We start from the raw sequence: 17,593 nt of genomic DNA on the forward strand, positions 1-17,593 counted from the left end.
CATTTTGAAAACATATACCTTTTTTTTACTAATAACGGAAATAGGTATTCTTGGTTCGTCATGCTATTTTGCAGAAAATCTCTGATGTTTCTGATAATAAACTGGCAGCACAGTTTAAACTAGATTTTTTTTTATTTTTTTTGCTTTCGGAGAAACCGTCTGATGTTTCTGGTAATTAACCTATGGGTCAATTTTAAGTTAGATTTTTTGCTTTTGAAGGAAACCCCATGATATTCGGGTTAATCAACCCACGTCACATATCAAATGTGTTTTGAAAATATTCATACCTTTTAAACCCTAACTCCAAATTTAACATGTTATATATGGAATTGGTTAGAAAAATGTGTTGAACCTGAATATGATGTTATTTTATCCGTTAACCATTTAAAAAAATATTATTTAGGATGCAACCTTAATCAATAGCGCATGATCCGTCTTTTTTTAATACCGGTGCCGATGCGAATTAGAAATGAATACCTCAGCAAAATCAAAATTGAAGACGAAAGAAACCATCTACAACCACACATGCACGCCTCGCCAAAACGTCATAGAAAAAAAACAGATTTCTAGTGTTATGCCGGGAGAGAGACGCCTTAGGATTGGAAACATTTAAATGTGTTGTTTTTGTGAGAGCACTAAGGCCAGCATCCCCAACTTGCATCTCAGTTACTCCCTCCGTCCCATGATATAAGATAGTTTTGCAAGCTGTACAATCTGATAACATCCTCCAACTCATCTTACTTATCGCTGTCAGTACTTGGTAGCAACTAAGCCCAATACTGATAAGAAGATGATTCTCACTACATTATCAGGTCCCCAGCTTACCAAGTGCATCTAGTGCTACGCCAATTAGCTTTTAAAAGATACCAGAACCATTCACCAATTCCAAAATACCGTACTAGAGCTATGCTCTAAAACCCGAGCTATATACACAGACATGTATCTCACTACATTATGCCCTAACCCTCCTTTTGAGCTCGGCAGTAATTAATGGGAAATTCAGAACCAGTAGCGCATAACCATCGGTGAACATGGTCCTTGAAATTTTCCTCTACCACAAAGAAGTCAATGCACTTGTTCTTCAACTCCTGACAGTTGTAGGTTTCAGCCCAACCTAAGGTAGTTGCAACTGTATCTACAGACACTTTCTCCCATAACTTCTGGGCACAAATAACCTTCAGTCGATCCAATGCATACCGATCGGCCGCAGCGAGTAGATCCTGAAACATCTCAGCAGAGGAGTCCTCAAGCCTGTCTTCTCCAGGCCATTCATCCGTGTAAATGAACCGAAGCATAACTTTGAATGTTGCAGGTGTGATCTCGTGCAGCGTGATGCATGGTATTGTAGCCTCAGACATGGAACCGAAGAGCTCTGCTCTAAAGACCGGTGAGCGGGCAGCAAGCACTGCCCGGTGAGCATGGAATGTCTCATCATTGACTATGAATGACACATCTGTCCCGTCATTGTTATCTACTCCCTCCGTTCCTAAATATAAGTCTTTGTAGAGATTTCACTATGAACCATATAGTGATGTATATAGATGCATTTTAGAGTGTAGATTCACTGGTTTTGCTCCGTATGCAGTCTATAGTTAAATCTCTACAAAGACTTATATTTAGGAACGGAGGGAGTAGCAGGCAGCCAAGATGAGTTCCAATGTCCGAAGGTGGCAGGGGAATAGGACTGTCATCGATGACCATGATGGCACATAGAAAGGTGACGTATCCCCCTATTAAGTAATCTTCCTCCAAAATACTTCCCTTGATGAACCGATCCCACCCCCAAGAATCGGCGAGGCCTTTGTCTCCCTTGATCTCAAAGGTTTCACATGTCCTTTGTATGCCTGACATAGATGGTTTGCCGTCCCTACCCAGTATGTCGACCTCCAAGATGGCCCTGACGCATCTGGATTGGCTCAAATGGTCGAGGTAGATAGAAACATACTCGCCCTTGTTGGCCTCTCTCTCCCCCCGTGGGAAGCACTCAATCCTCCAAAGGTGTCCCCCAGCGGAGACGACGTCAGAGTAGACGGACTCGCTGAGAGGAAGCTGCTTGATTTGCTGGTAGTCTACTCTGAACTGGAAGACAGAGGAGCCCACAATGGTGGTCTGCGCCTCCGGCTGCGCGGTCTTAGCCCGCTTGTTCACTGAACAAATTTTAAGCAAACACAAAGACGAATTACCACAAAAAAGGACACAAAAGAAAGTACTGCCACAAAAAATTGATGGTGCAGTCATGCAGAGTACAAGCTAGTGAATCCTTCAGCTCAACAAACTGAAACAAAAGCACAAAAGGGCACTCACTGGCTTGCTAGCAGTAGGAGGTGGCGGCGATGCGATTGGCCTGCTGGTGGTGGCAATCGGTACTCAGGCACCACTGGCCGCTCCTCAGATCTCCCCGCACCCGCACCAGAACCTCCGCCGTACGCCGTATGTCTGTCTCCTCTGCTCTGCTGCTGCTCGGCGTGAAACCCTTGAGGCTTCTTCTTCTTTTTTTTTCTTTTTTTTTGCAATAGAAAAACCCTTGAGGCTTGAGCACAGACAGAACTGTTCTTTGCAGGCTTCCAACAATGGGGTCCCTCCAACACCGCAGGTGATATGGGCCGCAATGTGTCCCTAGCCAAAATGAAATGCATTCTCTCTAAAAAAAAGACAAAATGAAATGCAGGTCAAAGTAGTTTTTCTTTTTAACACAGTAAAATCACAGACTCTCACATACAAGCGCATACAATCACATGCATCAAAGTAGTTGACTGGAATAAATTGACCAATAGATACAACGTGCCAAAATAGTTCCAGATGTGAATATAATACAGAGACCGGGAAACAAAGACGATCAATTCGATTGTGGACAGTTGCAAATTTCGAATTGGGCCATGAATTCGGCTCATTATCATTAATAACACTAAGTTTGTCTTTTTTTATAAAGTTGCAGGTTGATTTTGAATGTAAAACTCACGTTCTATTTATGTAATTCTTATTTTATAGTTTTTTCTCGCAATTTTTTAGGAGTGATTCGAAATGTGCGATGTATCAGGAGTACTTCAGAGGTGGGAGACAAATAGGGGGTGCAATGCCCAGGAGCAGTCCTACCCATAGTAGCCTGGTTCGAGGGTCGAGGGTGCGTCCCGTGACCCGGGGTCGATCGACCCCAATCGAGGGTCGGGAACGACGTGGGGTCGAGGTGGGTCGTTGGGTGGATCGCGACCCCGATCGCTCCATGATACCCCAGTATCGAAGATTGCAAGCTAAGAAGCCAGCCAAGAACATCTATGGGGAATCGGGCGGGATTTCATGGTGATTCGAGGCTTACCTGGCAATTGCGCTCCAAAGTTCTGAACTCCGTCGGACTGCCGATGTCCGCCCTCCGATGATCCGCCACTCGCCTGCCGGTCGTCGAGCTGCTGCGTATGCGCCCTCTCCTGTCCCACCCAGTCCTGCCATTGAAGGATGCACGCCTTGCTTGCCGCTGCCGCTTGAGAATCCGATGCTGACTAGGGAACGAAGACTGCATAAGGAAGAAGGAATGGCTGGATGGGAAAATAGGAGAGTGCTGGACGGCTCGAGGGTTGGAAGTTGGAACTGAATCGGGGACTAGAGCTTTGCTGATGAACTGATGAAGAGAGATTTGGGGACAGTTCTTGCAGAAGGTCCGTATACGTTTCATGTGAAAGAAAATGGTAGATGAAAAAATCACGCCCTAAATGGCTGACTTGCCGCACCATTTTTTCTGACAAGGAGGGAAGGGAAATAAATCATGGCGCAAATCGTAATCTTTTCCGGGGGAATAGCAGGATCTTCCTTTCCCTTCCATGGAAAGATCACCACGACCCGGGTCCATCGACCCGAATTTGTTTGGATCGCGATCCACGTTCCAAATCAACGTCCCGAAGATGTATAGTCCTCGTCGCACCTCGTTCCGGCGGGTTAGCGACCCACGACCCACGACCCCGTTCCTCGACCCACACGACCCGGATTTCTGGCAACTATGGTCCTACCGGGCCGACCCATTGGCAGGAACCGAACCGAATCAAGTAATAATGTAGCATCAGGCCGGCATTGTAGCGGTCTACTGTATCGGATGGTTACTATAGCGTGAGGTTTACTGTAGTTGATGTCAAAAATTTGCGAACTCATTTTGAAAAAAGTGAACATTTCTTGCGATCATGTAGAAAACCTGCAATTTATGTGTAATTATTTTGGTAGAATCTGTGACTTAACCTTCAAATCACCGTTTTGTTTTCTGAAATGTGATCCATGTCAAATATTTTGCTATTGATGATTAGTGTCAGACACTTATATAGGCTAAGAACTTTTCCACTTATACTAAGAGTTGACTAATGAGACTCCACAACACATTTAAACCATGTGGTTGACATATCGGTTAGCTTGCTACATAAATGTTGACACACCCGTCTCCTGTTTTATATTGACATAATGACCAACATGTCTCTCTGGAACATCATCTTTAAAACAATAGTATGTGCAGAGAGATGCCAAGAAATGATTCTTGCAAGCGGATCTAGAATTTTGAAACAGGGTGGTGCATCTCAAAAAAATTGTTCTGGCAACGCATATTGCATTGCTACCGTACTTAATTAATTTACCAATTGGCAATAGGACAATGGAAAGATACAATATGGTCTTACAAACATATTAAAATCCTCAATCAAGTATGTATTTTGCATAAAAGAAGACTTCATGCATGTACTTATTAATGGACATGAAAGTACTCCCTCTGTAAAGAAATATAAGAGTGTTTAGAGTAGTGATCTAAACATTCTTATGCTCCCTCCGTTCGGAAATACTTGTCGGAGGAGTGGATGTATCTAGATGTATTTTAGTTCTAGATACATTCATTTTTATCCATTGCTCCGACAAGTATTTTGGGACGGAGGGAGTATTTCTTTATGGAGGGAGTATCAATTGTATCATATCATCTTCATTGTCCGTGGCATATTTCCAGAAAAGAGAAGCACTGAGTCTCATCCTCTTCATTCTTCAACAACTCTACACTTTTTTTTTACATTCTATCAATCATAGTTGGACACGACAAATTATCCTCATTTGTTCATGTATGTGGCTGATAGCACTATAAATAACAGACCCTAGATTCCTTTCAAAACAAAGACCCTAGATTCCTAAATCCTAATGAGAACAATCAATCAGACATTGAAATGGGGACGAGGAAAATGGACAAGGTACCTCAAATACGATTGGCTCCCTTTGTGTCGTAGCAGCACACCACCACACCGCCTGCCGCCGGGCAGGACCAGTGCTGCTGCCGAGTGAGCAGGGAGCGAGGAGCGGACGGCTAGGCACTGTGATTGCGGCGGCCGAGTGGGACGGGCCTTGGGCAGCTCCTGGACTCCTGGGGTCCGGCGACGGCGATTCGCCGGCGAGTAAGCGGCGAGTCCGCGAACAGTGCGGCGCAGAGGGGAAAGACTGGGACGAGACGCAGTGCGGCTGCGGGGTTTTTTTTTAGAAGTTTTTTTTTTTTTGAGACAAGCGGACTAGCAGGCCGAGTTTTAGAAGTGCGGCTGCGCGTTCTATAGTTGAGACGAGCGGCCTAGCAGGCCGAGTTTGTTCGGCCTGTTTTTTATTTTTCTTCTCCAGCCCATCACCAAATCTCCTATGTTATACAAGCCGACCAAAAATCCCAGGGTGGGCCGGGCCCATCCTATCCTCCCTGTAGCTCCGCCCGCTACTAATATTCTGACACTTCCTCAAAAAAATATACTAATATTCCGACACTTTCTAAAAAAATAATATTCTGACACATTATTTCCTAATAATGGAAAATTGGAAATCCTACATTAGTGAAAGATTCGTCTACTGATAAATTTTCTTAATGCCTCTGCCTTGGTCTGTCAAACAGGAAGTTAGATCATTATCTTGAAGGATCAAGGGTTATTGCCCATCCAAGAAAATGTAATCCCACATACTTGCATCATGGAAGTTGCTTCCTATTTTCCTCTATGTGTTTGGGATAATTGAAATATGTGTTATCCCATTGTTTTTTTCCAGGGATGTTATCTCATTGTTTATCCTGCACAAAATTGCATCTTCCCTTTAGTTAGTGAAGGACGGAATCCATTCTATGGAAACCCATAGGATATTATATGGTGTGATGAGCATTTGTTTGTTAGGCAAAATGTTTGATGATATTATCATGTAGTCATACATTTCATCTTTTGTAAGGATGAGAATGAGCTTGATATCTTACAATTGTCAGGATCTTTATTTGGTACTCATTTTACACAATAAATGTATCTCAATCGAACAAAATACACACATTTAAAATACTCCATGTTCCTATATATGTCTCAATGAATTGGTCATGACACTTGAATGTCATGTCTTATGGTGTTTCAGGAAGCTGCTCAGCTGACCAATAACACAAAAAAGAAAAGAAAGCATATTTTTTAACGTAAAAGAAAAAGTCGGGAGCAACAAAGCACACCTTTTTTTTATTCTAGTAGGAGATAAAATGCACCAGGGCCCCGTCCCATTTAGCTTATTGGCTGAAGAAATCAAAAGTGGCTGGCGCTGAAAAACCATGTTGTCAGTTTATTAAGTACCAAAGAAAACACGATTTCAAAAATATTAGGTATTTTAATAATCAGAATTTAAAGATTTTGTCAATTTGTAAAATTAAATAAATAATATCATAAAAAGAAAAGTTCATGAATTTTTAAAATGTTTCACAAACTTGCAAAGTGTTCACGAGTTTGGGAAAAAAATATTAAAAAGGATCATGAATATTATAAAATGTTTCATGTACTAAAAATGTGCACTATTTTTAAAAATATTCATGAATTGACAACAGAATCAAACAGAAAAAAAGAAGAAGAAGAAAATAACAAACGGGAAAAAAAGAAAGTGAAAAGAGGAAAAAAGTAAAGAAAAACAATGAAAAGAACTGGAGGAAAAAGGGGGAAACCGCTACATAGGGCGGCCCATGGCAGCGCTACCTTGTGGGATTCGTCCCGTTTGACTACTGTAGTGTGACTAGAAAATTCCAAAATTGTCTAAAAAAAGGAAATTCGAAAATAAATTCCCTATAAAGGCCAAAATAAAATGCACATCAACGTGATTAAAATTTTTGGAATAAATTGAACAATAGGTACAAATTGACGCATATCTATAGCATGTCATAAAATTCAAATGTAAATAGAATTAGATGATACCCCACACGCTGTCGCGGGATTAAAATAAATGCATAAATTGGTGCCAGGGACAACTAAAATTAATGAAAAAGAGAATGTAAAGAGTGTTTTTGATTTATATTTTAAAATAATAAAGCATATGAAGCAGCAACAAGATGACAAAGGTTGTATAAAAGGGAGGGGGCAGGGATGGACTGAAGTTAATGGAATGTTATTTTTCAAAAAAAAAAGTGCAAGTATGAATTACATAGATTTGCTTCAAGCATCCGTCATGTATACAGTCCATGCGCAAACAAAAAATATTGCAAAATTAGAATGGCAACCAAAAATAGAAGCAATTACAAAGCATAACACCTGCTTAATAAGACAACAATTTGAATCCTGTCTCCCAACTGTTTCACATTCTAGAAGAGGAAAATCTTTTATCTTGCGTCATGCAAAGGCCTTTCTCTAATGTAAATAATGTGTTGTATGCAGACAAACTGAGCCCTTCGTATGGTGTTATTTTCTTCTCTCAAACATGCAGGCCAATTCATTAGAAAACACCATCCTAGAACTATACACTAAAATCTCGAAAATTCGTTTCGGTGCCCGAGCCCAGATGCACCCGATATCCTGGTCGCACTTTCCTCTCGAGATCTTCATCCTGCGCAGTATTCTTACGTGTATTATGTGTCGTATCGATGGAAAATTCACCCAGCGTCCGCATTTACTGCTAGTAGGTACCGTCACGGCCCAGATGTTTCCAACACGGCCCAGCCATTTTCCTGGGCCTTGTCGTGCCGTTCTGCCCCCCGTCTGACAAAGTTTTTCCAAAAGGAAATTGAAGGCTGACTGCGTGTGTATCGGAATATGCCCCTAAACTAGCGTCTTAGGGATATTTTACGTTTTAACTCCTCAAGTACTTTATAGGACACTCGCCCCATACACTAATAAATCGGTGCTAATTACTATCTAATCCCTTCTTTCATCCGGTTCAACTAACGTGGTCTATTATGAAGCCGCTTCTCGCCACGTTGGCTGACACCTCGCGCTGCATGCACTAGTAGGCATATTGTTCACGTAGGATCGAGATATGAGTTATTCGGCGGCAGGGCGGGCCAGACGGTCGACAGCAGCGTCTGCAGTGTTCCACGCCCTTGGCTGCGTCATGCTCAACAGGCTCAAGGCACTCTCCGGCGGTGGGGGGCGCCACCGCATATGCATCGGCCTGGAGGCTGTGCATAATCCAGCGGTGTTCATCCACACTTAAAACAAATTGTTACATAAAACCATTGTGGTGCCAGACCAGGGCCAATACGTCACTGTTTACGGTTCACCAATTACTCTTCCACTGACCAACAATTCAACCATTGCTCTTACCAGTTCACATATAGCACTTACATAAATCGCATTATAATTTTTAATGTAGAAACAAGTGCCTCGTGCAATTGGCACGTGCCCAGTGGGCCAGTTCACTCTCCATCTCATCCTCTTACAGAGACATCGCCCACCGCGATTCTGCCAGCCTGCTCGACCCCCACTGATTCTGCAAAGCAGTGCCATGGCAACGACCGCTGCAAGCCATTCCTGCGGTGAGTGCTGCAGCCTGGAGGGCCGGCGCCGACCACCACCACCACACAACCGGCGCAACATACGACATGCTGAAAAGTGGAGGGGCACCACGACATCTCTGCTGCATCTGTCACTACAACATCCACCATGTTGCAAATCACCGGCATTGCAGGAGTGGTGGAGATGCTCCAAAGCAGCATCGATGGGGCTTCGCAACTTCTGATGTCCAGTTCACATACCACAATACCTCCAAATCAGTCAGCTGAAGTGTAGCACATGCCTTGAAGTAAAGAAGCCTGATGTAAAACATGTCAGATTGGAAATGTAAATTCAGTTCAGTGCATATGTCAATTCAAACTGCCATGGCGACATAGAGAAGTACCAGTAGCAAACTTAACAAAAAGGGAAAATTTCCAAGGTTGGTAAAATTAATCAAACTTAATAAAAAAGGATTTTCCCCCAAATTCCTAAACTGGTTGATCTGAAGCCTAGTACAGTACTACTACAAGTGCATCCAACCATGGAGCACTGGACAAAGACATATATGGCAGTAAACTGATTATATAATCTAGTACAAATTGACTCATGGAGTAAACTGATCAACACAAGGAAATGTGTGAAAAATAGTTAAGAGATAGGTAGTATGTGAGATCATAAGGCATTATTCTCCTCATCAGTACCAAGGAAGAAGAAAGAACTAAAGGACCTAGAACAACAACACTTGCATTCTCTTCTTACTGATTGCTAATGAGTGTTTATTTTGCACATGCTTCCTTTTACAAACTAGCCACGGGACAGCCAGACGAGCAGCAACTGTAAATATATGCATGTGTATGTCCTCTGATGACAAAAAGGGCATCCTATTGCAGAGTAGTACCCAAAGTTCATGTAGCAGCAGGCTGTGATGATGATTGATTGGTCTTTATATTTTGCAAATGGGCGACCTTACAATTACGGTTACCATTAGTGTCATTGCCATCTTAAGTTCAGGTATGCTACAATTCCGTATGCATAAATTCTGAAAATTCCATATGCTACAATTCAGTAGAATCATAGCTTGGCCACTGTAAAGAAAAGCATGCATATATAGCTGACAAAGAGATATCATTTAGTAGACATGAAAAGGCGGCAAAGAATCTTGTCTTGATAAAATCTAATTAGAGGTGAATTGGCACATGTGACGTGGAAAAGATTGCCTTCTTTCGTGAATGAAAGTGTGATCTCCCCCTGGCCAATTTGATCTTTGTTGTACAATTTACCCTCCGCATTTATCATTTATTTTTCCATTATAATTTTAATAGGGACGTGCTTAGGATTAATATGGCCGCTAATTACTATAGAAAACATCAAAGATGTAACCTATTGTATCCCAGACTTTTATTATCTTGTAATGCGGAAAGCACAAGAGCATACTAGTGGCTTCTCTACTGTTGGTGATGCCCGGATAAGTGCTTATGCACTGATTTCCCTCCTAATAACAGATAAATTATCCAATAACCTTGTATGGCAATTAAGAAACTTGTGCTAATCTAATACACGATACTGACAAAGAAACAAGTATGATTGATGTCCAGATGCCATGTTACACAAACCTGTCTAAATCTACTTGTATGATTTGGACTGAACCAACAGCAGCTACTGCCTACTCACGTATTGTATACTTGCACGTTCCAACAACTAAAGATCAACATTATAGAAATCTTGAAAATTTCACAACAAGCATCAACACTCTAGATCATGAATCCGTGGAAAAGAAGATTAGGGAACTGTATTTGTTACCCGTGGTGTCTGATGGAGGCTGCCGGACTAGAGATTTCGTGCAGAACCATGGGGCCATGGACTTGTTGGTGCCGGAGAACGAGATGCCGCCAACCAGTACAGGAGAAAGACGACACCGCCGAGCAGCTGTCCAGTAGAGGGGACCAGGGCAGAGAGGGGCCCCGGCGAGACTGAGATGTAGAGAGCAGCGGTGGTGTCGGGGTCGACGGCGACGGGGCGGTGGCAACGGCATCGGCGGCGATGCAGCCCAATGGCCATGGATGGTCGGAGGAACCCTAGAGTGTCCGGATTTGGCTGCTCCAAGCTGTCGGCCAACTCTTCCCTGAGTGGGAACCTTGAAAACCACAACAGAGTAAGCAGCGGCGGCGGGGAATCGAGGAATCCATCAAAGCACGAAAATCCAGAGATGCGGTAGAGAAACTCACCGGTCAACTGGATCCAATAGGAACTCACCATCGGCATCCAGCGCCGCTCTGCCGCGCCCGCCATTACCGTGAGGTGCCTCCCCACCAGCGCGATCTCATTGCTCGTCAAACCACCCGACCCGAAGCCCTCGACATGTTTTCCATACGGAGGATCAGGGAGACACGCGTTTCTGTACCCAGACCCTGGTCACGGTTCAGCATAAAAGTGACTAATCTGGGCCACGGACCAGCTTCTCAATCGGTCGGGACGGACGTGCGCACGTACGATTCGGGCCCACGACCACGAACTGTTCGCTACACTGCACAGCCGTATATCGATTTACCAGCGTCTCAGCGCAGACCTGTCAGACCGCTTTTTTCGAATCCCCAGAAGCGAACCAAGGAGAGAGATTTAGGGAGCAGCTGCGCCCGAGCACCAAAACGCCGTGTCCCTAAAATCTAGACTATATACACACAGATGTATCTCTCACTACATTATGCCCTAACCCTCCTTTTGAGCTCAGCAGTAATCGATGGGAATTTCAGAACCAGTAGCGCATAACCATCCGTGAACATGGCCTCCTTGAAATTTTCATCCGCCACAAAGAAGTCAATGCACTTGTTCTTCAACTCCTGACAGTTGTAGGTTTCAGCACAAGCTAAGATAGTTGCAACTGTATCTACGGACACTTTCTCCCATAACTTCTGGGCACAAATAATCTTCAGCCGGTCCAGTGCATACCGATCAGCAGCAGCGAGCTGGTTCTGGAACATCTCAACGGATGAGTCTGTGGGATCGTCTTCTCCGGGCAATTCATCGGTGTAAATGAACCGAAGCATAACTTTGAATGTTGCAGCTGTGATGTCGTGCAGCGCGATGGATGACATTGTAGCCTCTGACATGGTGTTAGGTTCCACTCACAGATTACTCCATTACTGGGGAATCAAGGTCTGATACAAGGGGATTTGGGAGGGAGGAAGGAGGAAGTACAGGAGGTAGGGGAAGGAGGAAGCCACTGTGCCGTTTGCCTGATCCAAGCCCGGATGGCTAGCTCGTTGCTGTCCCCTGTAGATATATAGCTGGTAGCTCTTGCTGGTTCTCGACGGCCCAGGCCCATGTGTTGGTCGCTCTTGGTGGGCTGGCTGCGTGGGTCGCTGACATCCCCTCCTCCTTAACAACCGGCTTGCCCCCAAGCCGGTGCCTGTTCTTCACTGGTTCTGCAAAATCCAATCCTCCTGGATCCCATTGAGCATAAGACGAAGTTGTCGGTTGAAGTGACTGTACCGCATGTTGTTCATTGTTGTGTGCAGTGCTCTGAAACTCCTTCGGGGTTGAGCGTCCCAGACATGCAGCGGGGACATCTGCATCTGGGTAAGTGCCCCAAGAGAAGCACCACCAATGGCTTGACAAGATATTAACATGATCAGCACAGATCCACAATGGTGTGATTTCCCAAAGAACTCCAGCGAGGTGTAGAAACTCTGAATTAGTTCTTCGCATATTGCTGCTGAATTGTGTAGAAATTTGTGGTGGAACAAGAGGTGACCACGGAGGCTTGGGTTGCAACAAGACCAAATGCTCTCCTGGTTTTGGAATAAGTAGGTCCAACTCAATCAGAAGGAGCCCACTCCCTGCCACTGAGATGCCAAGGCATATACCATAGTTGTAAGTGATTTTGTTGCTCGCCCCTATATGATACTGGCCTCTCCACTTATGAAACATGTCACTTAGCTGCCCAACAAGATACACCAACACTTCAACGACCACCGTGCATTGGTTCCCATAGAAATATGCATCAGAACAGGGACCAGAACTAGCTTGCAGGAAATTAGGCTTCAACAGTCTCCATTCATATTGTCCGCTCCACTTATACTTGAACAGATTACCACCTGCTTGTATACTGGCACATATAGGAACTACCCAGTGATGTACTAAATCATGGGAATCTCTAGTGCGCCAAAATTTTGCAAAGTAACAACTACCAGCCAACTCAGTGACGTGCTCATGAACCCAATGGTAGAGTAACTGTACTGCCTGACAAGTGCATAAAAAATATGATCCTGGTAACTTCAGCTGGGCATTTTTTTGACTGAAACAAAACATCGGTTGGGCGTCATGAGCGAGAAATTCATAAGAGGACTGCACCCAACAGATGACTAGCCGCTGTTCTGCAATACTCAAGGCCAGATCATCAATAAATTGTTTTATTGGATGACTCGGGACAGGAATATAGCTTGGTACCATGGGGATCCAGTAAGCACCCGTCTCAGAAAGATTCCAATGCACCTGAGTTGTACAAACAAGAAGTGGTCCCTGATTGAAACAAAGTATCAATACCCACTCCTGAGAATTTCCCTGATCAAACTTGCAAATAGCAGCAACACAGACTTCATCTGATTTCAGATATGCTGGAACACAATTGGTTGATATAAGATGCTGACAATCACCTTTTTCCAAGGCTTCAGTACTGGTCATCTTGTGCAAAAAGTACAAATGAACTAGAATCATGTGTTGAACTCCCACCAAAAGAAGAAGACACTTGTATTTCCACCAGACTACAAATGGTATGCAATTTGGTCCACACTTGAAGGAGCAACACTCCAGGCTGATTAGCTCGGCAAACTGAATTCTTGTTTTTGAAACATCAACTACTTGTTCAGGTCTGAATTCACTATCAAAACGACCACTCCCCTTTAATTTCTCTTGGCTCAGAAAGTGCCATTGTACTGACATGCTCATAATCTGTAGTTTATTGTGCCCAAACTGCAGCTTTGCACCCGACAAACAACAGAATGACTCGTCCATGGAATTCGACCGACGATAAGGAACTTGAGGAGAACTCACATCGCTGAATGGTAATGGTACTAGCTCAACACTGAACCCTGAAACTTCATGAGGTTGGTGATGTGTACGTGAAGATGGCTCCTCAAGATAGCATGCAACTGAATCATATTTGAGCGACCGCCACTGCCTTGGTCTGAATAGGTGACCCAATTGACCGATCTTATAAGTAATTTTCAGCAAGCACCACCAGGTTTCTCTCGTGATTTTTGGATCAGTAGGATCATGAGCACAAAACTGAAATTCCACTGTCGGTAGCTCTGACCATAACTGTACTGCTTGGCAATTGCTTGAGAATGATGAAAACAGTAGTTTCAGGTGCATAATTTGCAAATACTTCCTAGGTCTTCTCAGCGAATCTGGAGTACCAGAAAAATGATTCATCGCAGATGTAACTTGTGACAGCAGCCCAATGTGCTTCCGATTCAGTTCACGAGAGCAAGCTAAGGACGGCCATGGCATGGGCCGTTTCTCGTTTCCATCTGCATAATGTCTCCAAAACGATGGCCATGGTTGCGGTCGTAGCACCAGCCACGAAGGTGTCGCTGCTGGGTGGAGCACATACCTCCGTAGGTTTGTGTGGCGACAGGTGCATTGCGCCGAACACATTGTCAGCGTCGATGCAGTAAGGTCGCTGGAGACGTTGTGGACGACGGTGTGGTCCACCTCACTCGTCACTGGGGTGGTGTTGACAGTGAGTGCATCGAGCTCTTGCACACTGGCCTTGGAGTCAACGTCGGTGGTGGTCGCCACAGGGGAAAGGACTTTGGTGGTGCTGGTGCTGATGGCAGGCGTTGCATGAACCGTCATGATCGGCACGACCTCCTGGTGGATGAGATCGACCGCGGGCTCAAGGCGGACAGTTGTGGTGGCGGCGTGGACCTCGTCAACTCTGGCGATGGTGACTACCTCGGTCGGACATTCCGTCGAACAGGTGACTGGTACCATCTCGATGGAAGCAGGGGACGCGCCGGGGGTGAGCTCGAAGGTCTCGTGGGCCTTGGTGGTGGAGGAAGAGGTGTCGGGGACGACCGCCGGGACACTAGAGTCGTCTGTGAGGCCGTCATCTGCTGCCGTGGCCATGGGACATGCCGGCTGCGGGGGCGAGACGCCCGTGAGGATCTTCAACATCAGCCCGTACTGCTTGTCCACGGCGTCATAGCGCGCCATGGCCCGCGCATGGTAATCATCCAGGTAGGCCTTCAGCTCCCGATGCATGGTGGTGGAAGGAATTGATGAACTGAGAAAAAAAAAATTGGGCAAAATTGGGAGGATTTGTGGCAAATCGGAAGGGTGGAAGGAGGCTCTGATGCCACGATGTTAGGTTCCACTCACAGATTACTCCATTACTGGGGAATCAAGGTCTGATACAAGGGGATTTGGGAGGGAGGAAGGAGGAAGTACAGGAGGTAGGGGAAGGAGGAAGCCGCCGTGCCGTTTGCCTGATCCAAGCCCGGATGGCTAGCTCGTTGCTGTCCCCTGTAGATATATAGCTGGTAGCTCTTGCTGGTTCTCGACGGCCCAGGCCCATGTGTTGGTCGCTCTTGGTGGGCTGGCTGTGTTGCCCTTCGACGTGGCCGTGATAGTAATTGGGTCGCTGACACATGGAACCAAAGAGCTCTGCACTAAAGACCGGTGAGCGGGCAGCAAGCACCGCTCGGTGTGCACGGAATGTCTCATCGTCGACGATGAATGACACGTCTGACCCGCCAGCATGATCTAGCAGACGGCCAAGATGGGTTCCGATGTCTGGAGGCGGGACGGCAATGGGACTGTCGTCGATGATCATGATGGTACATACAATTGTGAAGTGTTTCCTGTTAAGTAATCTTCCTCCAAAATAGTTTCCTTGACGAACTTACTCCATCCCCAGCAGTCGCGCTGGTCTTTATCTCCATTGATTTCAAAGGTTTGGAGTGTCCTGGATATCTTGGACGTGTCCCACGTAGGTGATTTGCCGTCCCTGCCGAGTATGAAGATATCAAAGATGGCCCCGACGCTTGTGGATTTGCTCATGTGCTCGAGGTAGACAGAAATATACTCGCCATTGTCGTCCTCTGTGTCGCCGCGCGAGTAGCACCTAATCCTCCACAGATGTCCCCCGGCGGAGACGATGTCGGAATAGATGGCCTTGTCAATGGGAAGCTGCTTGCTTTGTTCGTAATCAACTTTGTATTGGAAGACACAAGAGGCCACGATGGTGGTCTCCGTCTCCGGCTCCGCCATCTTGGCTCGCTTGCTCACTGAACAACGTTAAGTAAACGATTGTCAGCACTCAAAAAATCGAGCAAGAGCAAAACAGGGCACTCACTGGCTTGCCAGCTGCCGGAGATTGAGCCGCCTGCTGCTGTCGGTGGCTACGGTGCTGACGCGCCGCCGCGTGTTGACCTCTGCGCCCGTCTCCGCCAGCGCCGTATGTCGTGTGGCCGCCTGGTCTGCCGCGCCGCTGCTCGTCGCGTGCTCTCGTGGCCACCGCCCGTCGCTGCTTGCTCCGCTCAAAACCCTTGGGCCAAGAACATCGCCGATTTCCAAGAGGGGTTTAATCGATCTGAGACGCGGTCTGCTTTATTACGAACTAACACGCGATGACTCTACAGAACAGAATTTGAACCAACTCAATTCCGATTCTATCTGGGACTCTTCGCTGATCGAACCGACGTGGACGATCTGGTTTATAGAAGTGTGTGTTCGGGGCCATACTCCCTAGTCGATCAAAAGCAGCTAATCGAAAAAGAAAAACCGAACATTTGAGCACAACATGAACACGATCATATTTCGTACGCGTACATAGTAAGTACATTGTAGATTGTACGTATTAAACAACAGTAATACACAAAAAGATAGCGGTGTTTTGCGACGAGATACAAGAAACTACGCTCGCGTGTACAGTGTACTGTACATACACAAACTCGCCACCCGACGTGGTCACCACGCGACAACTCGCAAAGCCTTTCTAACTGTCTCTCCTCCCTTCTACAGCATCTTGTAGTTCATCAGGGCGAGGAGCACGGCCCAGGCGACGCACGGCTTGGCGAGGTCGCCGGCGACGGGGTTCACGCCGCCGAACCCGCGGACGCACGCGGCGGCGCCGGCGGCCATGGCGGCGCAGCACGCCATCCCGGCCCACCCGGCCCCGAGCCTGAGCGCCAGAGCCGGCCACGCCGCGGCCGCCAGGAGCTGCGCCGCGAACGGCGCCAGCGTCGCGCCGGGCCGCCCGTGAAGCCCGCCCTCCGCCCACACCATCCACGCCGCCAGCGCCATCACGGCCTCCGCCGCCACTGACCCTGCCCGCGCGATCGCCACCATCGCGGACGACGGCGCCTTGGCCGTCCCCGACGACGAGCCAGCGCCGGAGGCGTAGAAGGCGGCCGCGGTGAGCGCGGCCGAAACCGTCACGGCGGCCGCGAGCGACCGGAGGCCCCGCTTGGCGCGGCCCAGCTTCCTCTTGGGGTCCCGGCTGGTGGCGCGAGCGCCGGAACCGGGCATCCGCGCCGGCGTGGCGTCCACGTCCCCGACGGCGCGGCGGGTGAGGCCTTGGTCCTGGGTGGCGGTGGCGGTCTCCATGGGTGATGGGTTATGGATCCTAACTCGGCTCGATTATTGCTTCGATCGGAGGTTCTCGCGCGTCTGGTGAATTCCCGAGCGTGATGAGGAGGAAGCGGTCGCGGCGAGTGGTTAAGTAGGCGCGAGGTTGGCTCACGCCGGGATACGTGTGGAGAAGAGGTGGCGGGCGGTTGAGGCACGTGGCGGAGGGGCTCAGTAATCTATCCATTCTTTTCGGCCAGGTGACTCTGAGGCGGGCGATTAAAGGAGCTTCTGGAGTGGGGGTGACTCGGAGCACTCAT

General features: G+C 46.8%; 1 protein-coding gene and 2 pseudogenes across 1 annotated transcript; all 3 read right to left on the reverse strand.

Annotated features, from left to right (window-relative positions):
* Window positions 1-838: 838 nt before the first annotated feature.
* Window positions 839-5,487, reverse strand: LOC119326202 (annotated as a pseudogene).
* Window positions 5,488-8,476: 2,989 nt separating this feature from the next.
* LOC119326213 lies at window positions 8,477-15,974 on the reverse strand (annotated as a pseudogene).
* A 513-nt stretch (window positions 15,975-16,487) lies between these two features.
* Window positions 16,488-17,470, reverse strand: LOC119303421 (translocator protein homolog). Its single transcript, XM_037580545.1, has one exon. It carries the CDS (start codon window positions 17,310-17,312, stop codon window positions 16,722-16,724), a length of 591 nt encoding a protein of 196 aa, XP_037436442.1. The 5' UTR covers window positions 17,313-17,470; the 3' UTR covers window positions 16,488-16,721.
* Window positions 17,471-17,593: the final 123 nt, after the last annotated feature.

Source organism: Triticum dicoccoides, chromosome 1B (genome assembly GCF_002162155.2).
Source record: "Triticum dicoccoides isolate Atlit2015 ecotype Zavitan chromosome 1B, WEW_v2.0, whole genome shotgun sequence".
Classification (NCBI taxonomy): Eukaryota; Viridiplantae; Streptophyta; class Magnoliopsida; order Poales; family Poaceae; genus Triticum; species Triticum dicoccoides.